The sequence below is a fragment of the Eschscholzia californica genome, unplaced genomic scaffold, assembly GCF_041429995.1.
Source record: "Eschscholzia californica isolate CP2 unplaced genomic scaffold, dmEscCali1.0.p SCAF_6, whole genome shotgun sequence".
NCBI classification, from domain to species: Eukaryota; Viridiplantae; Streptophyta; class Magnoliopsida; order Ranunculales; family Papaveraceae; genus Eschscholzia; species Eschscholzia californica.
In genome coordinates, this window is record NW_028238483.1 from 21,557,796 (window position 1) to 21,581,348 (window position 23,553).

Here is a 23,553-nt window from a genome sequence, read left to right on the forward strand (position 1 = left end):
AAATAAACTTCGGCATGCTCATGATGGTATATAGACAATACCTGAAAGTGAAACGACCCAAGCCCAACAGGTACCGCGTTTTGCTTCCATTCACACAAAAACGCCTAGTCACTTGCTAGGCAGCTCACACATATGTTCACACAATAAAAGCTTTTCTTTGTTCGGATATTCTTTTGTGCTTATTCTATTATGTGATTTTTGTTTTTAATGTATTTTTATACCATCTACCTACTATACACTTCAAAGGTTGTTTGCCTTGTTTCAATTTATATATTCCAAGGAAACTGGAACACCATGACAATTTTGAATTTTTATTTGCCTTGATTCATAGCACAGTTCAAATCACAACAAACAAAGATAAGCTATTTCTACTACTCTAGATGTGCCAGCGACAACCCTACTTCCTGTTATCGATTCCTTCGGGTATAAGTTACAAAATTTGTAAGTTGTAAGTTGAAGAGTGAAGAGTAGAAACTCATCATAAGCTTCACTGGTTTCTACTGTTTAGAGAGAGAGAGAGAGAGAGAGAGAGAGGTGTGGTTTTTTATGAGGGTGCACCAAGATATGAGGCGAGGCGTAAAATGTCACAGAATATACCACCAGCTGTGACTTCAGCTCCAGCACCAGGTCCACGAACGATTAATGGCTGTTCTTCCTTGTACCTAGTAGTTGTGAAAGCTATAATGTTATCAGAACCAGATAATTGTGCAAATGGGTGGTCTTTCTTGTATCTTCGTAACTCCACAAAACCCTTGTTCTGTACTGCATCTACGACCCCAACGTATCTCAGAACCTTCAAATTACACATCAAATCATGAGATTTTCAGAGTAATCCATAGTTTAGAAGCTCAAAAAGTTGTGTATACGAGTGACTAAGTCTGCTACTTGAGGTTAAAAAACCCGAGTATAATAAAGTTTGTTTCTAAAATCGTTGTCTTTTTTTTGGAAATGGCATCCCACTGGCAGACAACATTGCTCTCTGAGAAGGTGGGTGTCGTGATTCGAATTTAACTACGGTTTAGTCTTAGATACTTACTTCGCCCGAAGCTTCTGCATCCTGTCGTTTCTTTGCAATATCTTGATCAAATTGTGGGAGAAGATTCAAGAACTCCTCAGCTGACGCACTTGTCTGCCAGAGTTCATTACAAATATCATAATGAATCTTTGAGTTATTTGGCGTGTAATAATGAACTAAAATTGTTTCTTACTTTTAATGGTTCAGGCACGAGGCTGTCAACTCGGATATCAGAGAGCTCAAATCTTAGACCAGATTCTCTAGCAAGAATTATGACCTGCAATAGGGTAGCTGAAGTAAGAACATTGTGATCATTCGTTGCATACACAAGAGAGTGAAACCCTAAATTTCATTGATATAAGAGTGATGTGTGATTATCAAGAGGTTTCCAACTTTGGTTAAGCGGAACTGAGCATTTCCATTTTGAATTGTGCAGTTTCTGACAAGCAAGTATTCATGGGGATTATATGATTCCAAATATGTATAGAGAAACTGAGATTTCCCGTCAGTTAACTAAGATATTAGAATTTTAAGTCAACTACTTGAACCTAATAAATTGAGGGTGTGTTTGTGAGAGAGAAAAAGGACAGAAACGGAGGAACCTTTCTAGCAACATCAGTTCCAGATAGATCATCTCTGGGATCTGGTTCTGTATAACCAGCATTTTTGGCTTCTGTGACAACTTCACTAAAAGCTCGTTCTCCTATAAAGTTGTTGAAAATGTAACTCAAAGTTCCACTGAAATAGCACAAAACAGAGGGAAGGACATATTAGTAAACAAGAACTTGAGTAGTAAGATAATAAAACTCTTTGGAGAGGGTGGAAAGTAGTTAACCTGAATATGCCTTCAATTCGCAGAATCTTGTCACCAGTTTCTAGTAATCCACGTAAGGTGCTGACAATAGGGAGACCAGCCCCAACAGTAGCTTCGTAGAAATAGTGAGTATAAGATTGCCGCTGCAACGCTCTCAATTTCAAATACTGGAAGTGAAGAAGGACGATGTTAATAAAGTCGCATGAGCAAAGTTAAAGCAAAACCAAAAATAAGAAAGAAAATCTACAGTTCTTTTATAAAATAATAATGATAAACTATTAAACTATTATGATCTCATAAGAAGCTTTCCAACTGTTTTAAAGTACAAAAAAAAATACGAGGAATTTTGACAACGCAAAACAAAACTTCTTACGTGCTTCTGAACACAAAATGATGGATCTTATTTTTTGTGAACTCAAAATTAAATAGTGTAAAATATAAAAAGTTGAAGGTTCTCTGACTAACCTGCTCTAGTGGTCCGGAGTTCGCTTTTTTGTTTGGAGTAATGACATGAATTCCTCTACGCAACCAATCATAGTAATGGCTTGCAATTTTCTCATCTGCAGTACAATCAACCAGAACTGTGTTTGGGATGAAAGTGTTGCCATGAACATGTTGAGCAAATTTCTCTAAGTTAGCTACTTCTCCTTTCTCTTTCTGAACTTCTCTCCATCTTGACAAGTCAATTCCCCTAAACAACAATTACAGGGATATTAAATTTCATTCCAGGGTAAACTCTTTAGAATACAGTTAACGATTATACGCCTGTTTAAACTCCGAACTGTTCGGGTTCAACCATTAAGCAAACTGCCTATGATGTTGCAGCATTCACGTAACATGGATAAACTATAATAAGCTTTTCAGTTTAACAATAAACTATAATAAGCATTTGTCTGCAAAAAAATATAAGATTAAAGAAAACTTACCATGTTTTCATGTTATAGTTTTGTGATTCAGAATAATTTACTAAGACAAGAAGCTTACATATATCAAGATACAGGAAACTCTAAGTAGCTCAAAATGAGAAGCAGCTACACTAGGTCACCACTGAACACCATGATTATTTTTCTTCTAATGTTTGTGAATTGTGATATCTGAATGATAACTATTAGAACATTTAAGCACATTCTAGAGGTCATATTCAACTTTATGTTTTCTTCAAATAAGTGACCATTTTATCTGGGTAGTGTACTGTTTGGATTCGTTACAGTTTCTATTGAGGCGGTGAATCCACCAGACAGCGATATGTGCATTTACTTCAACCATCTTGCTTTCGCCAACTAATCTAGCTTTTAAGCTATTGATCCCAATAACTGGAATTGAAAAGGATCTAAATACTGCAAAATTCAAATTGACTTACAGATCACTCAAAACCATCGTCTTTGTACCAGTGATACCCATAACTCGCAGATCAATGTTAAATTCCTCCTTCAACACTGCAGCCTGAAAGCATTGTCATGTAAGATAAAAACTTAGATCTCAAGTTTACACTATGGTTTAATTGGCATGTAAGACTATCGGAGAGTAAACAAAGGACAAAAATGAAAAACCCCATTCGACAACGCACCTGATCCCTGAGCTGATCAAGTAATGTACCACCAATCAATCCAGGTCCAACAATGCCCATAGAGATGGTAGTTTTCGATAGATAAAATCTAGAATGAACAGCTTTTAATGCTTTTATAGAGTCCTCCCGCTTCAGCACAACAGTAATATTGTACTCAGAGCAACCTTGAGCTATTGCTCGGACATTTATATTGGCCTGCAAGATAATAAGCAGCGCCATATTTAACTTCATTAGCTAGCTAAAATGGAAATGATCATGAATGAATGTTGACAATTATTAGGCCTTAAATTTGTGATACCCTGTCTTTCTGCAGGCTGCTAAAAGTGTGTTCACAGCTATAATTAAGTATGAATTCTTACCAGAAACATAGAAAATTATAATGTCAGCATAAGAGAATAGTTTAAACGTACATGATCTCCAGTTGAGACTAAATATCTTCTAGCTGATCTACATCAAGACTAAACTAAACATTTTATTGCTAACATAAGAGATTAAGACCAAATACCTTTGCCAGGGCATTGAAAAGAGAAGCACTAACTCCAGGAGTACTAGCCATTTTCTGACCAACAGCAGCTAAAATACTACAGTTTGGAATTACCTCAACCTGTTGACATCTAAACTAATCAATGAGAAATAACAACAGCAAACAGCACAATTTACCTATACAAACATCACATAATGTCATGTATCCGAAGTAAATTGCATTGTAAAGAAGCTAAAAAGAAATAAATGTATTAACTTCCAAATCATTGCCTCTGAAAGTTAGCAAGCATAAAGCAGTGTTTAATCAGTCACAAGCCAATAGTTACTGAGTCGTATTCTATATCAGCAATATCACTAAGTGAAACTGTTTGATTATCTCTTACTTATCTGTTATAGTGAAGTACAAACAGCCACAATTTAAGACTCATGTTAAGAGAAATATAATTACATGGAGAATGTGCCTAATAACACTAGCAAACTTCTCAGTATTTGTAAATACAGACATGAATTGCTGTTACTTTGTAAAAATGCATTTTAATGTGCGTACTGTTTAGCTGATTGAAGTAAAGCACCTTAGAAAGTCGTCCAGCATCAAGTGCTTGACGAAATCTAGACTCCAACGCCTCAGCAACAGCTGCTACTTCTTTATCAGGCACCGCGAAGCACACAGAATGCTCACTACTAGCCTTCATTTCACATCCAAGTATTGACAATGTTCAAAGCACGTAATTCAGCAACATATGAAATTATATTTAGAAAAAGCATATACCTGGGATATCATTATAACATTAGCCCCGACATCTTTAACGGCGCCAAAAATTGCGCTAGCTGTACCAGGAACACCAGCCATTCCCGTGCTACATAATCGCAAAATGGAAAATTAGAACTACACATCCTGAGTACCTGAAATTTCAATTTTGTTAATGCATGCATGTAAATTACAGGAAAATGTACGCACCCTTCAACATTCACAAGGGCCAAATTGTCAATTGTTGCAAACCCTTTGACAAGAGACTCCAGCCTCTGGCCCTCCGCATTTTCCTCAGCAGAAGGTCGACAAATCTTCGTGCCAGGAGCAGATAGATTGAAGATGTTTCTAATTACAATGGGAATATTGTAACGCATAACTGGGATAATGGTGCGGGGATGTAAAACATTTGCCCCAAAATATGACTGCATGAAAATAAAAAGTTAACAGTCAAGTTTTTTTTTTATTTAAATAGGTTATGGCAATTTCACCAAACTAGATCGGTCGGAAAGTTCACCATTTCCCAGGCTTCTTGATAAGACAACTTATTGAGTATTACGGCCTCACTAACTGCAGGGAAAAAAAATGCTTTTAGCATGTTAACTAGAGTCGTACAATATCAAAAAATTGTCATCACTTCATAATCTCTCCAGGCAGTACTGCGAAAAAGATCCTCAGCTTGCTATGAAGCCAATGAAGTTAAGAAGCTCATGACATTAAGTAATTCTTTATTATCTAGAAAATAATAATTCAGTAAAATATTCACTTGATAGCTAAAATGATAAAGGACAGTCTAAACCTTTTCGTGGATCTGCACTATACACTCCATCCACATCTGTCCAAATTGTAACTTGGCGTGCCCTGAACAGGGCACCCATTATAGCAGCAGAGAAATCACTTCCATCTCTTTTCAAAGTCGTGGGTATTTTTTGAGGAGTACTAGCTATAAATCCAGTAGCGATTATGGTCTTAGATGGATTCTTCGAGAACCATTCCTCAAGCCTTTTTTCAGATTCCAAAAGATCAGGATCAACTTGATTTGCACTGGTAGGATTTACAATAATGACTTCTCTTGTATCCATCCAATTGCAATCTACTCCGAGCTGCACAAAATTTCAGAAGTGTTTCATACACTTTACACAGCTAAATACTGCAGATGCTTTCGAAATCAGTCAGAAGGGTAAATTGGTACCTTCCTTACAACGGCTGATAAGATCTGAGCAGACCACAACTCTCCATGACCTACTACAAAATCTGAAAAAGATTCTGTTGCATGTCCAGCTACAATACATAAAGCACTCAAGTCAGTTTAAGGGACAACAGTAACACTGTTAGAGAAAATCACTGCAACAGTAAACAGGAAAACTAGAAAACAGACAAGTCTTGAGAAATCACGAAAGAATAAGTTAATGATAGAAACCTGGTTCAACTAAATTGTCGTGAATTATAACAGTGTAGATTTATGTTAATTTCAGCATTTTCATGGTCAATGCCGAAGCCGAGAAAAGGTAACGATGAAGCAGTAAATTAAAGAGACCTAATGATATTTTACTGATTTATTTTATCACAGCGCATACTTTCACACAACATGATCAGTTCAAAGCAACTCAACTCTGAGGTTTCACTAAGACTTGTAAGAATTCTTATGTTCCCCATGAGAGGCTTTTATGCAGGGAACTATTTCCGATGGTTCATACTTCATATGAACTCTATAATCACATGCATGGGAGCCTGAGCCAAATTAATTTGGAGTTCTCTTAATAAGCAACTCAGCTTTTCTAGTCAGTGGATGTGATGCAGATAGAACATTAGGTAAATATATCAGTTTACCAACACAACTGACCAGAATACAAAATTTATGAATTAAGATGAATGATAGGAATTGTTCAATTTGGGGTTTAGCAAAAAAAGAAGTGTGGGTCTCAAGAAAGGAAGTAAAATTGACAGTATATAGGCTCTGAAACTAATTCTAGTATTTTAATTTTTGGGGGTTTTTGATAGGGAAGAGGCCTCGGAAACTCATTTTATTTGAGCACATGCAACAGCGTGACCGTGTCATCTTTTAGAGACTGTATTGACCTAGCATCTAGTTTAGCAACATCATTCCATATGGAACAAAAAGAATCGAGAACTTTATAATGCTGAATCATACATAATGAAGAAAACAGTAAAATAAAGCCTAGCAGGAAAAAATAAGGCATATCGGTTGTTATTTCCCATCGTTAAGTATGTGATAGAAATAACTCAATACTATCAAAGCAGAATGTGACAGGTTAAGCAATATTGTGTAACTTAAATGATGATGAGAGAGATAGAAACATAAAGAGAAATGCTACAAAACCTATGTAAATTGCACGAAGCAATGCTTTAAGGTTACTGATGTCCTCCTGCAACCGGGATAAAAAACTAGCAAGATCATCCCCATCAAGTAGATCTTCTGCTGTTAGTCGATGTTTTTCAAGAACATCACCTAATGCAGCCACATAGGTATCATCTCTCGCCTGTGCTTTGTGAATGAGATTATACATCATGTCTGTCACCTTTGACATTGCAGAAACAACCACCAACTTTCTTTCTGTATCATCATTCACAATTATATCTGCAACATTCTGAATTCTATCGGAGGTTCCCACACATGTCCCGCCAAATTTATGAATTGACCACATGTCCCCTTTCGGAAGATGAACAATTCCTACGGATTCGTTTACTGAAACATCTTTAAAAAGTGAAAGGGTACGTATTAATCGTGGGGAGTAAACGAATAAATCTACACAATAAAGTGAAACGAAACAAATTCACGACACAAAAATGATATGGAAAGGACCTGCTAAAGAAGCACAGACAGTGCCATTGAGTGTATGAATCCTCCCTCGATTACAAACACGACCCACTCTGAAATGGAAAAGGTAAACTTCATAAACACCTACTAAGTACTACGAATTCGAAAGAAATGTAAATTAAACTCCTGAGGGCAATTTAATTGTGAAACTACACAAGTACTAATCAGAAACAAGTTGGCATGATTCAATTCTAAGTTTCTAACTAGACAAGAATTCAATAAATCCGTATTAACAAATAACAAATCCATTGCGGTAAGTCCTAACATTATCAAATAAGAAAAGCAAATTCCACAAAGAAATAAAATTCCAAAACCAAATTTCACCTGGAAATCGAAGGAAGATGAAAGTTCAAAGGCGAGCGAAGAAAACAAGAACGGCGTCGGGAGAATGCGTCATAGTTGGTGCTATTGTTCGCCGAAACAGCTCGTTTTGAGAAATTACAGGAATAATAACTATGAGGAGAGAAAGTAGATGAAGAAGAAGAAAACGCCATTGATGGTGGCGATTTGGATCTGTTGATATGAGTTTCGTTTGTTTAATCGACAGATTTTGATGATTTAGGAATCGACGAAGATAGGAGTGGAGTAGCAGTAGTAGTAGAAGAAGTAGTGATTAGGTCATTTCGTATTTGCCACCAAATGTCAAAGGCAGAAATACTGACTCTTTCTGAGGGTACGATTTTGCTTTTCTTTGGTGGGTCCCTTATATCCAATCACAACTAAGCTTTGTGGTTTGCTGCATATACTGTTAACGTGGGTGAATAACAATTTTAGACGGGCCGGTAGTTCTAAGGCCCAAAATTTGGGAATAATTGGAAATCAGGTCCAATTTGAAAAAGAATCTATTTTGTAAAAATACAACTTTATCCCAAAATCAACGTAAAAAAACATTTATAAAACATTCTGAACAAATCTTAGTTTGCTCTCAACAATTTTGTATATTTCTGAACAAATTTATACATTTATGAAAAAATTGGTTTGCAAAAATGTTTTGCATTTTGTCTATCGCGTTTGACAAACACAGTCTGACACTAACATTTTGGCTAAAGAATTTTTCGATTTATCTTGTGAAGAAAGAAATGGTATCCGCATTCTTTATTTTGCTTCCGACATAAACATTGAGACTAATGCATTTTTTAGTTTGTCTTTTGCAAAAAGTAAAATGTTATACATATTATCTTTTTTATTTGACAAACTCATTAACGGACAAATAATATTTTTGTTAATGCACTATATATGTTGTTAACAACATAATTATATAGGTTATCAACATTTTGTAACAAGTCAAGACAATTATATATATCGTCAACATTTTATAATAAGTCATAACATTATTACATATGTAAAGAAACAGCGAACCGTTAAAGTTAACTGATGAATTTATAGAATGAGGCCAAAATGAAAGCTGGTCATTTTTACGGGCCCATTTTGGTAAACCAGTCATCTTTAGGGTGCCAAAATGGAATTAACCCATCTTTTTTTTATCATCTCAGCTTTACATTCAACTCCATGTGTTCTTAGCTTTAATTGGAGTTATCTAACATTGTCATAGTGACTTGCAGATCTAATAAAACCAATCCAATTTTCTTTAGAATCTTAGCTCCACTAGACCAAAATGCAAGACATTTTACTTACCCCAATATCAGTTAGACATATTATGTTCCAATAATGCAAAACACTTCTAATAAAGTATAGAGGAGACTAGATATCTTTTTACAAGTTAAGCAGTAGCAAATTAAAAGTTTTGGTTAGAAGGGATATAATAGAGTTAAATACTTAATATCTTCTTAATTGTCTCATTCTGACTTGTTTTATACAAATCTATTTAGGAGATATCAAGTAATAAACTCTTGATTAGTGATGAAATTTCGATTCCATAGTACCAAAAATTCCCTCTTGTTTAGAATGTTCAGAAATCCGAATTCATGGAGAATTAGTAATTGGACTGTATATGTATTGGACTTTTTGAGGCAACTAAAGATCCTAAGTTGCAATACTGACTGTCTGAATCAAATGGACTCAAAAGCATTCATTCAACCAGATGTCCACATACACGGGGAGGGGGGCAAGACAAAACTACGATACAACAAGTCTAAATGACCCGCCTCTTTGGACTCCCACTTGAATAAGAAATTGTGTTACCTAGGTGTAACGACTCATTTTGATTTCCCCCTACTTTTGAGAGACAGGAGAACTACAAAAAAAAAAAAAAAAAAAAAAAAAAAAAACTAGAACCTAAAACTTCCATTACAAGTACAGGGAGAGGTTCCTAATTCTGCAAGATAAAGTCATCAACCCTTTAATTATAAGAATTTCTTTTTTATAGATCACTTAGATTTGTGTTAACACAAAACCAAAAGCGAAAATTCCTGGTTTGATTTTGATTGCTTAGACATTGCTCTTTCTTGGAGTTCACTTGAAATTTTACAACATCACTATAAAAATGGGAGAGTTTCAAACAAATTCATCACAACTCATTCTTCCAACTATTTTCATCAACCCCAAATCAAGAAGGAACAATTTCAGGTAATGGGGTTCTTACTAAATCCACCTTTCTCTTTCTCTTTGTAGCCATTTCGAGTTTTTGTATTGATTTTGAATGTTCTTGAATCTTGGATTATACCAGGAAGGCAGAGAACTATGGAGAACCCACAACCCAGCAATGCAAGTAATAGTAAGACTGATGTGGGTTTCTCTTTATCTCTCAATTTATTCTTTCTAAGGTAGTGTTTGTAAGTTTTTTTCTAAGTCAGATCTGAAATCTGACTCGAGGTCTGAGTTGACTCAATACTGATTTTATGAATGTTCAGTTCCGTGACTTGTCTGAGTGCCGATTGGGCTGATTTTAGGTTCATTTGAGTCAGACTAGTCAGATTCAGACAACACGGAAAAAACCCACCACCTATATTTATCTACTTCCTGTGTTGGAACAACTTCTGTGAGACTCGCTATTCCTGTTTGTGAAAAGTTAATGGAAATGATGATTCTCTTTTAGAAGCTTAAACATGGGTTAGTTGGAAATTAGGAAGATGGTGTTTGTACTTCGAAAATTCAATCAATGGGTTAATTCATTTTTCAGCTTTTTAGTGTTTTAAATGGGAGATTATGGGAACCTAATTGAACCACTGAATGAGCAAACTAAAAACTAAAATGCTTTTTTGGTTTTTATAGGAAAGAGCTATAACTGATAAAATCTATGATGGAGATGAGAATATTATACTAAACCCTCAGTTTGATGATGGCCTTAATAATTGGTCTGGAAGAGGCTGCAAAGTTCTCGTACACGACTCAATGGGTGATGGAAAAATCGTTCCATTGGCGGGGAAATATTTCGCTTCTGCTACAGAGAGAACCCAAAATTGGAATGGGATTCAACAGGACATCACTGGACGAGTACAACGAAAACTTGCATACGAATTAAACGCACTAGTTCGAATTTTCGGCAACAATGTTACTACTGCTAGCGTACGAGCAACATTATATGTCCAAACACCAAATCAACGCGAACAATATATCGGCATTGCCAAGTTAGTTCACATTTCTGATTTATATATTACATACTTTATTTTTTGACATTGGAAATATTTTCCCCTCAAATTACTGAATTGGAAATCGATTTGCTCTGAAGTTTGCAGGCATCTGATAAGGACTGGGTACAGCTTCAAGGGAAGTTTCTCTTGAATGGTTCACCTTCAAAGGTAGTCATTTACTTAGAAGGTCCACCTCCGGGCACTGACATTCTTGTCAATAGTTTTATAGTCAAGCATGCAGCAAGACTCCCTCCTTCACCTCCACCACCAACTGAGGTTAGTCAATCTTTGTTAAGAGAGGAAGAAATAGTATATATATATATACATATGTTCGATGTTTGCCATCTGATTCTTGCCTCGGCTACATGCTTTTGCTTTTGAAGGTTGAAACAGTCGTCTTATTAATGTTGTATAACCTTCATATGATGTTTAAGAGATGAAATATTCATTCAATCTTTGTCATGCTATTCTTTTTCCACTTATGTGAGTAAAACTTTCTATCTATGTACTGCAGAATGTTCTTTTTGGTGTAAATGCAATTGAGAATAGCAATCTTAATGATGGTCTCAATGGGTGGTTTCCGTTGGGTCAATGTACGTTGACCGTCGGTACTGGCTCACCTCATATACTTCCTCCAATGGCAAGAGATTCGCTTGGACCTCATGAACCTCTAAGTGGTCGTTATATTCTTGTCACTAATCGAACACAAACTTGGATGGGACCAGCTCAGATGCTTTCCGATAAACTGAAACCTTATTTGACATATCAAGTATCCGCTTGGGTTCGGATTAGTTCTGGGGTAACTAGTCCTCAGAACGTAAATATTGCTCTTAGTGTTGATAATCAGTGGGTTAATGGTGGTCAAGTTGAAGTTGGGGACCATAGATGGCATGAAATTGGAGGTTCTTTTAGAATTGAGAAGGAACTTTCCAAAGTTATGGTTTATATTCAAGGTCCTTCACCAGGAGTTGACTTAATGATAGCAGGAGTTCAGATTTTCCCCGTCGACAGGAAAGCAAGATTTAAACATTTAAAGAGGGAAACTGATAAGGTATTCTCCAATTTACTGAATTCGAAAAACTTGATCGTTTGACTAATATTATAACTTCTAAAACCTTTTCTCATCTTGATGATTCAGATACGTAAACGTGATGTCGTTCTGAAATTCACTGGATCAAATACTCCTAATTTGCCGGGAACGTCTGTGAAAGTCAGACAAACACAGAATAGTTTCCCGTTTGGGTCTTGTATCACTAGAACAAACATAGACAATGAAGACTTCGTCGCTTTCTTTGTAAAGAATTTTAACTGGGCTGTATTTGGCAATGAGTTGAAATGGTATTGGACTGAACCACAACAAGGAAACCTGAACTATAGAGATGCAGATGAACTATTGGATTTGTGTCAGAAACACAATATCGACGTTAGAGGACATTGCATCTTTTGGGAAGTCCAAGACACTGTCCAATCCTGGGTCCAATCTTTGAGCAAAACCGACTTGATGAATGCCGTTCAAAACCGTCTAACAAGTCTTCTGACACGGTATAAAGGTAAGTTCAAGCACTACGATGTAAATAACGAGATGCTTCATGGATCATTCTACCAAGATAAGTTGGGAAAAGAAATAAGACCTTACATGTTCAAAACTGCAAATCAACTCGACCCGTCTGCTACCCTTTTCGTGAATGACTATCATGTCGAAGATGGTGATGATACTAGATCTTGTCCTGAAAAGTACATTCAGCATGTTCTTGATTTACAGGAGCAAGGTGCACCTGTGGGTGGGGTTGGAATTCAAGGGCATATAGATAGTCCTGTTGGACCCATAGTAAGTTCTTCATTTGATAGACTAGGAACTCTTGGTCTTCCAATTTGGTTCACTGAATTAGATGTCTCTTCGGCAAATGAATACGTTAGAGCTGATGATTTGGAGGTTATGCTTCGAGAAGGTTTCGCACATCCTGCAGTAGAAGGAATAATGTTATGGGGATTTTGGGAATTGTTTATGAGTCGAGATAATGCTCACTTAGTTGATGCAGAAGGAAATGTTAATGAAGCCGGTAAAAGGTATATTGAACTTAAGAAGGAATGGTTATCTCACGCTCATGGACGTTTTGATGACCAAGGTGAGTTTAAATTTAGAGGCTTCCATGGTACATATGTTGTTGATATTATTACGCACCCAAAGAAAATCTCAAAAACGTTCGTTGTTGACAAGGGTGAATCACCACTAGTCATTAGCATCGATTTGTAAGTTATACTTCGCTCATTGTTTTATTTGTGATATGGGGTGTCTTATTTGTCATTTACAATTGTTCGTGATGTCAAAATTGTGTTTGAAAGGCGTATGTAAATAACATCTTGTTGGACCGAAAGTTACCTAATTTTCGTTAACGACAAGATACGATCTATTGGTGGGTTTGTACATGAAGTTTATATAAATTTATTCATTGATTATTACTAGGCTATTGTAAGATACCAAATCATGAATAAGGAATAGAACTAAGAAAGTTCCATCCTCATAGTATAATAACAAGTGCCATGGGTGTTTATCTTATGCTCCCATCTACGATCAAAGGAAGGTTCTTTACGACATAGACATTATATTCTTGGTTGCTAGACACCCCTTCTCTCATGTGGAACTATTCTCACACGTCCCCTCACGTGTGACGTTCTTTGAGTCTAGCACGTGCTTTTTCTTTTCGGGTGACGTGAAACACGTGTGACTTTTAAATCACGTGTGGGTCTAGATGATACCATGTTAAGTTTGTGATCATCCAACTCAAAACCAATTGGCAATGAGTAGAGAGGGTGTGGACATTATATTATTGGTTGCTAGACTGTCTCATGTGAGATTATTCTCACAATGGTCTCATGTAAGTTTTAGTAGTTTGATTTCTTTCTGACCACTACTTTATTTATTGCTTAAATTACATGTGATAAATCTTGATGATAGACTGCTCACATCGAGATCGACCCCAATACCTCGTAAGCTTAAGAGGGAGTGTCCAACCACTGAATGAAAGGCTGGCGGCCATTAGCATTCCAACTTGGTTTAGATCTCCATTTAGTTTACACAATCAGTTTAGGGGCACTCCCATATTTATTTTGACAGGTTTCACTATGGAACCTGCCTCAATGAAATTTCACACGTCTTACATGGGCTCTTAACCCACCAGCTTCATATATGCAGGATGCCCAATCATGCCGTTCCTAGAACGTGTATACGGTATTAGCAAAGGTTTGCAGAAATAATCGAAGAAACACAGCAAGAAAAATAGAAGATAAGAAAAAGATTACGACTTTAAAGGTGTTAATCATAATTACATACTTCAAAAAGAAAAAGAATTTAAGACTTACTATGTGTGTCCTATGACACAAAGTACAAAGGCAATTAAATTGTTAATGATGCTGATAAAACTTTCATTCTCATAAATGGCCAGACTACCGACAACAGAGTTGGTTAACTAGGGTTACCTCCATTAATTGGAGATCAACTTCACAACTTGGGATGATAATTTGATGTATAATGCCCTAGTCCCAGTGTCCCACTATTTGGCCTATTGGGCATATTAGTGACCCGGTTGCATTTATATACATCAATGTGACATAATTACATAACTTACTTGGCCTTACAAAATTCAATCAATTCATATATTTATTTCACTCTCAGACTGATCAGACTCAAATTTTTTCGCGCTTACTACATTGCAATAGATTTGTTTTCACGGTCGATATGCGCATATGCGATTGGATGAGGGTATTGTTGGTTTTTATGGTGAACAGTTGAAGTGATGATTGACCTTTGAACTTGAAATTTAAAATAAAAAGAAAAATTGAACTAATGTGTAATGTTAATTTGGAAGTAAACTAAAACAAATTGTATTTGGCGATTTAGAATGGAATGAATAAAAGATTTTAGGTAAGGGTGGTGATTCATTGAGCTCGAGCTCATACCTCACGGTAAACCCCATATTAATGGGGGATGAGAGAGTTAATTGGATTTGATGATTGCACGTATATATAAGGAATGAATTAGACACTAACTTTCTAAATCCTTCAAAATCTGCTTTCGCATTACTTTCATGTAGGCCCTCGTCCTAATGGATAAGGGTCTTACACATTTTCAAGGAATTATTTAACTTAAGAGAGGTTTTGCAGGCAATCTCTAAAGTTGTTAAAGACAATCTCGCGAAAGACAATTCCACAAATGGTTAGAAAGAATAATGTGGTCTTGAAGACAATGCCGATCTCCCTCCTTTTCCAACAAAAGATCGTCGAACGATTCCGACTGACGATCTCAACTAAAAAGGTTCTCTCTTCTTCTTTTCCTCTTTACACTCTCCCGTCTGTCTCCGACGAAGGAGAGGAGCACCTTCGACGGTAATGTCTGGTTTCCAGATGATTCCTCCCCTTCGTTGGTAATGTATGCTTTGCAGACAAACTACATCTTTTCGTCTGGTTTGAAACCAGACCTTAAAAGTCTTGCTCGTCATGTTTCTTGACGATACAAGATCTAGTTTCGACTGAAAATCAGAGATTTCTGACAAAAGGGCTCCTCTCTTTCTCCCAAGAGAGAGAAGGGATCTTGTTTCAATATCCCATGCCTTATGTAGTTATATGATTTTTGATGTAAAAGAGTTCTAACAATGATTGATGTAATCATGTACAGCTGTTGTTTAAAAGCATCTATGCAACACATTCCATATGAGCTGTAGTTTGTGAAAAATAGTGATGTCTAATCTGTAGTATGTTTTTCATCTGGCTATATTCCATGAAAGTAAACATTGTGTTAGTGATCAATCAATGAATCAAAGCTGATATTGAGGTAAGCAAATGGATGTAGTGCCGACGTACTAGGCCCACTCCACCTAGGTCCAACCTACTTTGCACAAATATCATTTGGATCCAGCCCACTCCACCTAGGTCCAACCTACTTCGCACAAATATCATTTGGATCCAACCCACTCGTCTATTGGTTGGACACTCTTCAACGAGGATTCTAACCCACTAAAAGCTCAAAGGTTTCGAAGCCCTGTACACGACCATCTAGACAAACACTTATCCGTCAAAAGTGATAATACTCCAAACACCCCTTAGTCGCCCTCAACCTAGCCAGGGGGTTATTGGGTCAACCAAAGATCTCGTCACATACCTCTTGACTAGGTCACTCGAAGACCCCACGTCACCTCAAATACCTTTAGGTCATCTCAGATTGCGAAGAGTCTAAAGTCGAGGTGGAGCAATTGCATAGTCAAATTACTCTAGGCAATAGATCAACGGTTCGAATGATCTCCCTTTGGGTTCGGGGTCATCTTCGACGATGACCCGAAATATTTCAGATCTAAGACTCGCGTAAATAAAAGGGGACTCAGACGATAATCAACATTAAATGTCAGCTAGAACTTAACAGCTCGAATATCTTCTCGAGCACTCTACTGACCTAATCTCCTTTTTCGCACGTACTATCTCTTAATCGATTATTCTAGACGACGATATTCTACCTTCGAGCTCCAACGCCTGTGATCGATTCGGCTTCTCCGCCTGTTTGAATATCCGACCGAGTCGATCTCTCAACCTGCTCCAGAAGACTATCCTGACAAACTACCCCGTAGAGTTGAAGCTTGGACACACGGCGAATTGAGCCACCCTCCAACGATACAACGATGATACCCTCAAGATTCTGTTTAGTCTTTTTCTCTATCTTTATAGTTTGTTGACTTAACCGTTGGACGTCCCTTGGACCCCATACCGGCGTCCCAAGACTTCACGGTTCAACTTGTGTTTTGTCTGTATACAGGTCCATTTATAACTTCGTCTATTTGGAGGTCTAAAGGCTAAGTTGTTGGTGGCCACCTATCGAACTTTTAATTGTGTGATTTCTACCATCCACAATTGACACTGATGAAACACATATGCTATAGTTTCGAGTGTACTGCATAATGCAAAATTCAAATCATTACCAATAATTTTTCTTCTAGTTTCTTTACGTGGATGCATTAGGCGTAACATTCCCATAGAATAAATTAACTTTTAGTATGGTATTTGCACTCCATACGAATGATGAGTTAGACAATTAAAGATATCTCAAGACGACACTCTAGAAGCTCTTTTGTCTTCTTCAGATATCTCTAGTTTACCACCGCCACATCATCTTCTAAATCGAGTTTTACACAGGGGAGAGTTTAACAAAAAAAACCTCTAAAATCTTACATGACACTTATTTTTAAGATTGGGTTTTGCATGGGAGATGCTCTTATTTGTTAGCCTATCGAATTTGATTCTTGCATATTATTCTGTGTCGGTACGTGGAAGATAACCATGACCATCTCTATCATCCAAATAAAATCGTATGGATAGATGAACAACTCTAGAAATGAGCTATAACTATATGTTGGGCTGCTATTTGATACAAAAGGGACCCTCTCATTTAGGTAATGGTGCTAACAGTCTCTTTCTGTTTCTACTTCTCGTGTATCTCCCTGGCTGCTCTTCATTTTGAGAGCAACGTTTTGTCTAAAAGGTATGAATTTGATTAGGTCTAACAAGAGACCTCCATTTGACCTACTTTTACTACCACTTCTTGGTGCATTTCCAACTTTATGCCAACCATTTTCATTTCTATTAGATTTTGTGAGCTAACTTAATCAATTATTAAATCTATCTACGATCATTAAAAACTTATATTAAATGATCATAGAGATATTGGATGTGAAACCTAGTTGTGGTAATTTGTTATATTATATTCAAAGACTAAACTTCGAATTTTGTCTACATGAAAATAAGTTAATTGATCTAAAGGTGGTAATTTGCTTTCTATTATTCACTTGTCAATTATGTGTCCTAAAATTAAGATTTAATTCTTTTAAGTCTTTATTCTTTGACAATGATAAACTGAAAGGCGTCTCATACATTTTTGATCGTACAAAAAATTTGTGGTTTAAATTAGCAATCCGAATGTAAACATAAAAAACTAAGAGAAGACTAGGCAAGGGTTTTCTTTGTGAGATAGAGATTTGTAAGGTGCTATTAATTTAGATATTGGAGGATAACAATGGAATATTGTTGATAATATTCTGTATTTATTAGAGTAATCAATCAAATCAACAATAACTATCATCTATCAATTTACACAAGAAAATGGGCCTCTCTTTTTTCTTGTAAGACAAAATATATATTTCTTTCAATGGACCATTGCCTCTTAGCCCAAGGATAGCCTAGTTCTCAATAGCCTTGGACATTTGACCAATATCTAAAGTTGTAGGGAAGACTATAAAGAGATTTCAAATTTGCGTTTCTTCTATATACTTTTACTACATTAGTCGAAAATGTAATAATCACGAGGATAGTGTAGCTAAGTTGTCTAGAAAAAGGTCATGGAAAGCAAATATTGAATTCGATTCTAAATCCCATTTCGGATATCTACTTTAATCAGCAAATATTGCTCTATTTCTTTTTATATAAATTTTACCTTTCAAAAAAAAAAAATCTGACCAGTATATAAAATTCTCTTTTAGTCAGAAACATTTTGAGTAAGAGTTTTTGATCTCCTAATTAACAATTCCGTCAGTTATACCATAGAGAATTTTACTAATTATGTTTCGGCTCGTACTATATATGGAGACATTCAACCTATATAATAATATAACTATGTTGTTTTCTCATCGAAAAAGTCCTTCAATTACTTTATAAAACTACACTTACTTTTTCACTCAACTCCTTTAATGTAAAAAAAGTACATATTATATACCTCAACATAAAAAACCCAACTATATTTGTTAGTTCTAGTCCTATCATACCTCAACTATTTAAGAGTTAGTAATATGAAATATGTAAAATATTTCTATTCTAACTCTATCAAATGCTTATTGAATAATAGGTAATAAATTCGGTCCAATAAATAGTTGGTTTCGAAATGGTACATTCATGGGGCCTAACACCTTTTGAATTGATTATCAATGTATTAATTCGTCTAATCTCAAAGAAAGCTGTCATGGTTCTTTCCATGAATGCTTAAGAATACTGAATGTTAAATAAATCCACACACTTATATGTCAAAAGATATCACGCTCGTTACATGCCATCATTTTTCAAATCCTAAGGTCATAAATAGCTACGATTATCTTAACATTCTCCAATCGGGCAGTCCATAATGTGCCATGTAGGTAAAACGTCTACGTCTAGAATTTTGTGTGAAAGATAGCCTCTCTATTCCCTTTCTCTCGTACTTTCTCTTAATTTACATATAAATAAGCAACTTCTAACATCCTAATATTCATTCAAGCTTTATTTATACAATTTAAACATGGATACTTCATTGAGAGCAACTAGCTTTTGTGTTCTATTATGTTTGTCTTTAATATCTCTTTCTCCGGTACCGCTATTGGCCCGTCCGACAACTTTTCTTCAAGATTTCCGGGTAACTTGGTCGGAATCTCATGTCAAACAACTTCAAGGAGGAACTGCTATCCAACTTATCCTTGATCAATCTTCTGGTATAACATGTCCTCTATTTATATTTTCATATCTATTATACTATAAGATACAAGGTTTTTAGTGATGGGTGATGCTATGTAATGACATATTTAAAAATTAGGGAAATCCGTAGAGCAGTTTTTTTTTTTTAACAAAAATACCTATTTTATGTAGGATGTGGATTTGCTTCGAAGCAAAAATACTTATTCGGCCGTGTAAGCATGAAAATCAAGCTTGTCCCTGGTGACTCTGCTGGCACAGTGACAGCCTTTTACGTGAGTAATGTTATTTTCTTGATTTTCTTTTACTTATGTATATGATCTTATTACGTACGCAAAAATGTTCTTTACTGTAAAAATCGATATGAGTGTTTATTTGTTGTGCTAATTTTTGTAATATTTACTGATGGTTGTGTATGCAACAGATGAATTCTGACACCGATACAGTTCGAGATGAGTTAGATTTCGAATTCTTGGGAAACAAGACTGGACAACCTTATACTGTTCAAACAAATGTATATGCCCATGGCAAGGGTGATAGAGAAGAAAGGGTCAATCTCTGGTTTGATCCGGCTGCTGATTTTCATACTTACACCATTTTTTGGAATCATCATATTGTTGTGTAAGTTTTAATTTTTTTCAATTCTAATCTAATGTGTTAGAATGGAAGTTTTAGGATGGTCATATGACGGTGATAAGAAAACTTCTAGTCAGTGTGAGCATTGACCGATTGCCGACCATTTTGTGCTACTTAAAGGCTTAAATTCAAGCAGATTGGCTTAAAATCAAGCAGATTGATTGGCCAACCCATTGATGTCAATCTGATCAAATTCAGAACTAATTCAGTTTAATTTAGTTCGACTTGGTTAAATTCTATTACTGGTCTATTTAAGATTTATTAGGTAATGGACCTCAGTATTGATGGAGTCCAAAACAGTCGCTTTCGCTGCTTAGGACCTGAATAAAAACCCGAGGTCAAATTTCATTTTTTGGGTTGAAACCCTAACTTTTTTGTGATTGGGCAGATTTTCCGTGGATGAGGTTCCAATTAGGGTTTACAAGAACAATGAAGCCAATGGTGTTCCATTTCCCAAGTTCCAACCAATGGGAGTTTACTCAACATTATGGGAAGCTGATGATTGGGCAACCAGAGGTGGACTTGACAAAATAAATTGGAGTAAAGCTCCTTTTTATGCTTACTATAAAGATTTTGACATTGAAGGTTGCCCAGTTCCTGGACCAGCTTATTGTGCTTCAAACCCTAAGAATTGGTGGGAATCTCCTACTTATCAACAACTAAGTGCAGCTCAAATGAGCAAATATAAGTGGGTTCAATCTAATCACTTAATATACGATTATTGCATCGATAAATCTCGATACCCAGTAACTCCCCGCGAGTGTTTAAATCGTGTATAAATATACTTTTGTACATAAGATATTACGTGTATATCTATGTTGAATTTTCATGCATGCATGGGGGAAACTAGTCATGCATTTATGCATGAAGAAAGAATCTGAAAATTGTGTATTTGTTCTTGGGAATAAGATGATGAAATGTGTGTATTTATGTGAAGATTTAAGTATTTGATTTGTGAATTTTGTCGGTCAAAGTTATTTTGTGTGACGATATTATCTGAAAACTGTAATTGAATATATATATACTTATGAAGGAAGGATGTCTTTGGTGTATTTGATTACGATTGAAAATATTTTAATGAAGTTCGATGGGGTGTCATACGGGTGTATCTTTGGTGTAGTTAGGTTGGATCAATAGAACTTATGACAATATATTTGTCAACCTTTTTTTTTAGAAGAAAACTATATACTGAATTTGTTAATTTCTTCTAGGGAAAATGGTTCTTTGGGTTCAAAATAATATCATAATAACCAAAAAGACCTAGATATTTTCCTATTTATCAAAATGTGCTAAAATATTATAAGGAATGAGACAGAGAGTTCAAAATAATATGATTAATTATCAATCAGGTCATTTTTTATTTTTTTCTTTCCCTAAATACCCTTTCTTATTTAATTCACAATCTTTCACTCTCTTAAAAACCAGATACTGTATGTGTTTAGGGTTTTTTTGTTCCTTGCCTCACGAATCTTCTTCATCTCGGTTCTTCTTCTTCATCGATTAACATCTTCGAAATCAACACCTTCTTCTTCATGATGAAGTTGTGATTATAACAAGTAGAGGATTAATCTGCCTGATCCAAATTCGACGAAGTCGAGGAAGATGCGATCACCCTAGGCGAAGCCATTGTTTCTCGTCACTTGTATCCCTAATATGTTCATTCGTTTGCTCTCTCTCTCTCTCTCTCTAAAATTCTACTTTCTCTTTGTTAGGGTTTCGATTTAATTTTTTTTGTGTTCTGAGTTTTAAAGTAAATAAGTTGTCGAATCTCTTATGTGCATCTGTTGTGTGTGGATTTTACTCAGTTTTAGAGTGAGAAAGAAGACAAAGTATTAAGAGAATATCTATATTGTTCTAATTTCATGTTCAAAACTGTTGGATTTGTGTTTGGGTTTACAAATTCATGGTAGAATAAATCAAATACCTTTTTAAATAGTGCACTTGTTGATTTAGATGCTAAATGAGATCTAATGGTTGATGCAAGGAATGACTTTTACAGAGTTAGAGATCATGATCAACTATTTGGACTTCAACTATCTCTGGGTTTGCTCGAAGCCTCAAAATGAAAGAAAATGTAAATGAAGCATTTGGTGGATTAGTAAATGTAAATGAAGGAAAAAAATTCATACCCATTTGATTAAATGTGAGTTTGGATTTGTTGTTGTTGTTGGAAGTTTAGTGGGTTTGTATGCAAAATGTAATCAATTTGATTCGGCAACCAAACTGTTCGATGAAATGACCGAAAGAAATGCAACTTCTTGGAACAATGTTATATCTTGTTATTATCAGAGTGGGAAGTCTGAGAAAGTATGGAATTGTTTGACGAGATGATGGTGGGTTCGAGCCTGATTTAGTAACGTTTTACGACTGTTTTCTCTGGATGTCCCAGACTTTCGAATTTGGAAAGAGGAAAAGAAATCCAAGGATTTGATTCACAAAGGATTTGAGTTGGATTTATAAGCTATGCTCTTGTTGGTATGTTCTTTAGTTGGTTTGTTTGAATTTACGAATTGTTTGTTTAACCTTATGAATAATATATATATATATATATATATATATATATATATATATATAATTTTCTGTATTCTTAGATAAGAATGTTTGAATATTTGATACAAAAGCGTTCTAGAAGATTGTAAGTAGAGGTGCATTCAAGTTTTTGTAGTCCGAACACTTGAACCTACCTCACCATTTCTTTGAATATAACTGCGTATTTTCATATTCATTTTCAAACATTTAGTTTTTGGCCCGATGTGAATCTTCCTATTCGTGCTACTTTTATGTATAAATGGAATTAGAAATTATATACACATATCAGAAAGGTAGATAGATATATCTTCTTTTGTTAAAGTTATAGTTGTCTATTTATATGAGCTTTAGTACTAGGTTCTTTAAATCTATCATGGAAAATTGAATATGAAATAGGCATTCTACAGTTCTGAACTAATTCCACTATCTTCTAGTTCGTATTTGTCTTGAATTGTTTGACGACATGAAGTATCTTGGACATCAGTTATCTCTGAGTTTGCTCAAAATGAAGGAAAATGTAAATGAAGCATTTGGTGGATTAGTAAATGTAAATGAAGGAAAAAAAAAATCATACTCATTTGATCAAATCTGAGTTTGGATTTGTTGTTGGAAGTTCTTTAGTTGGTTTGTATGCAAAGCTTGCAAATTATATTTGCATTCTATATTTTACAAACACATTTTGCCATTTACATTATGCAAACACAGTTTGCACTTTACAACTAATTGAGTTTTGGGATTTTGCTTGAAAGAGATGAGACAGAAATTGTTTGGTGGGGTGAAAATTTGTAGGGCTCCACTTTTGATCTCTAAAGTTCAGATAAGGTGAGAGAAATGATAGATTTCTTTGTAAATATAGGGACACTCAAGAATGTGAGAGTTATTGATTGACATACCATATATGCATTTACACTTGGACT

At 35.5% G+C, this 23,553-nt stretch overlaps 3 protein-coding genes across 5 annotated transcripts; 2 read left to right on the forward strand and 1 right to left on the reverse strand.

Moving 5' to 3' along the window:
• Positions 1-250: 250 nt before the first annotated feature.
• On the reverse strand, positions 251-8,231 carry LOC147532433 (bifunctional aspartokinase/homoserine dehydrogenase, chloroplastic-like). 2 transcript variants are annotated; one of them, XM_086646780.1, is made up of 18 exons: positions 7,791-8,231; positions 7,452-7,519; positions 6,969-7,334; positions 5,820-5,908; positions 5,427-5,730; positions 5,145-5,197; positions 4,838-5,052; positions 4,649-4,736; positions 4,452-4,565; positions 3,902-4,000; positions 3,397-3,591; positions 3,190-3,272; positions 2,295-2,520; positions 1,851-1,996; positions 1,618-1,753; positions 1,209-1,292; positions 1,037-1,129; positions 251-793 (listed from the first exon to the last, which is right to left on the reverse strand). In XM_086646780.1, exons 1-18 carry the CDS (start codon positions 7,958-7,960, stop codon positions 545-547), a joined length of 2,778 nt encoding a protein of 925 aa, XP_086502906.1. In that variant the 5' UTR covers positions 7,961-8,231; the 3' UTR covers positions 251-544. The 2 variants fall into 2 exon arrangements, with proteins under 2 accessions (XP_086502906.1, XP_086502905.1); XM_086646779.1 differs by having other exon boundaries at positions 6,969-7,343.
• A 1,398-nt stretch (positions 8,232-9,629) lies between these two features.
• On the forward strand, positions 9,630-13,459 carry LOC147532434 (endo-1,4-beta-xylanase 1-like). Of its 2 annotated transcripts, none has more exons than XM_086647515.1 (6): positions 9,630-9,992; positions 10,093-10,151; positions 10,638-10,993; positions 11,095-11,272; positions 11,511-12,047; positions 12,135-13,459. In XM_086647515.1, the coding sequence occupies exons 2-6, from the start codon at positions 10,107-10,109 to the stop codon at positions 13,248-13,250; spliced, it is 2,232 nt and encodes a 743-aa protein (XP_086503641.1). In that variant the 5' UTR covers positions 9,630-9,992; positions 10,093-10,106; the 3' UTR covers positions 13,251-13,459. The 2 variants fall into 2 exon arrangements, with proteins under 2 accessions (XP_086503641.1, XP_086503642.1); XM_086647516.1 differs by having other exon boundaries at positions 9,958-9,992; positions 10,090-10,151.
• Positions 13,460-19,136: 5,677 nt separating this feature from the next.
• LOC147532435 (putative xyloglucan endotransglucosylase/hydrolase protein 6) lies at positions 19,137-21,066 on the forward strand. The gene is made up of 4 exons (XM_086647517.1): positions 19,137-19,491; positions 19,646-19,746; positions 19,896-20,092; positions 20,496-21,066. Exons 1-4 carry the CDS (start codon positions 19,302-19,304, stop codon positions 20,884-20,886), a joined length of 879 nt encoding a protein of 292 aa, XP_086503643.1. The 5' UTR covers positions 19,137-19,301; the 3' UTR covers positions 20,887-21,066.
• Positions 21,067-23,553: the final 2,487 nt, after the last annotated feature.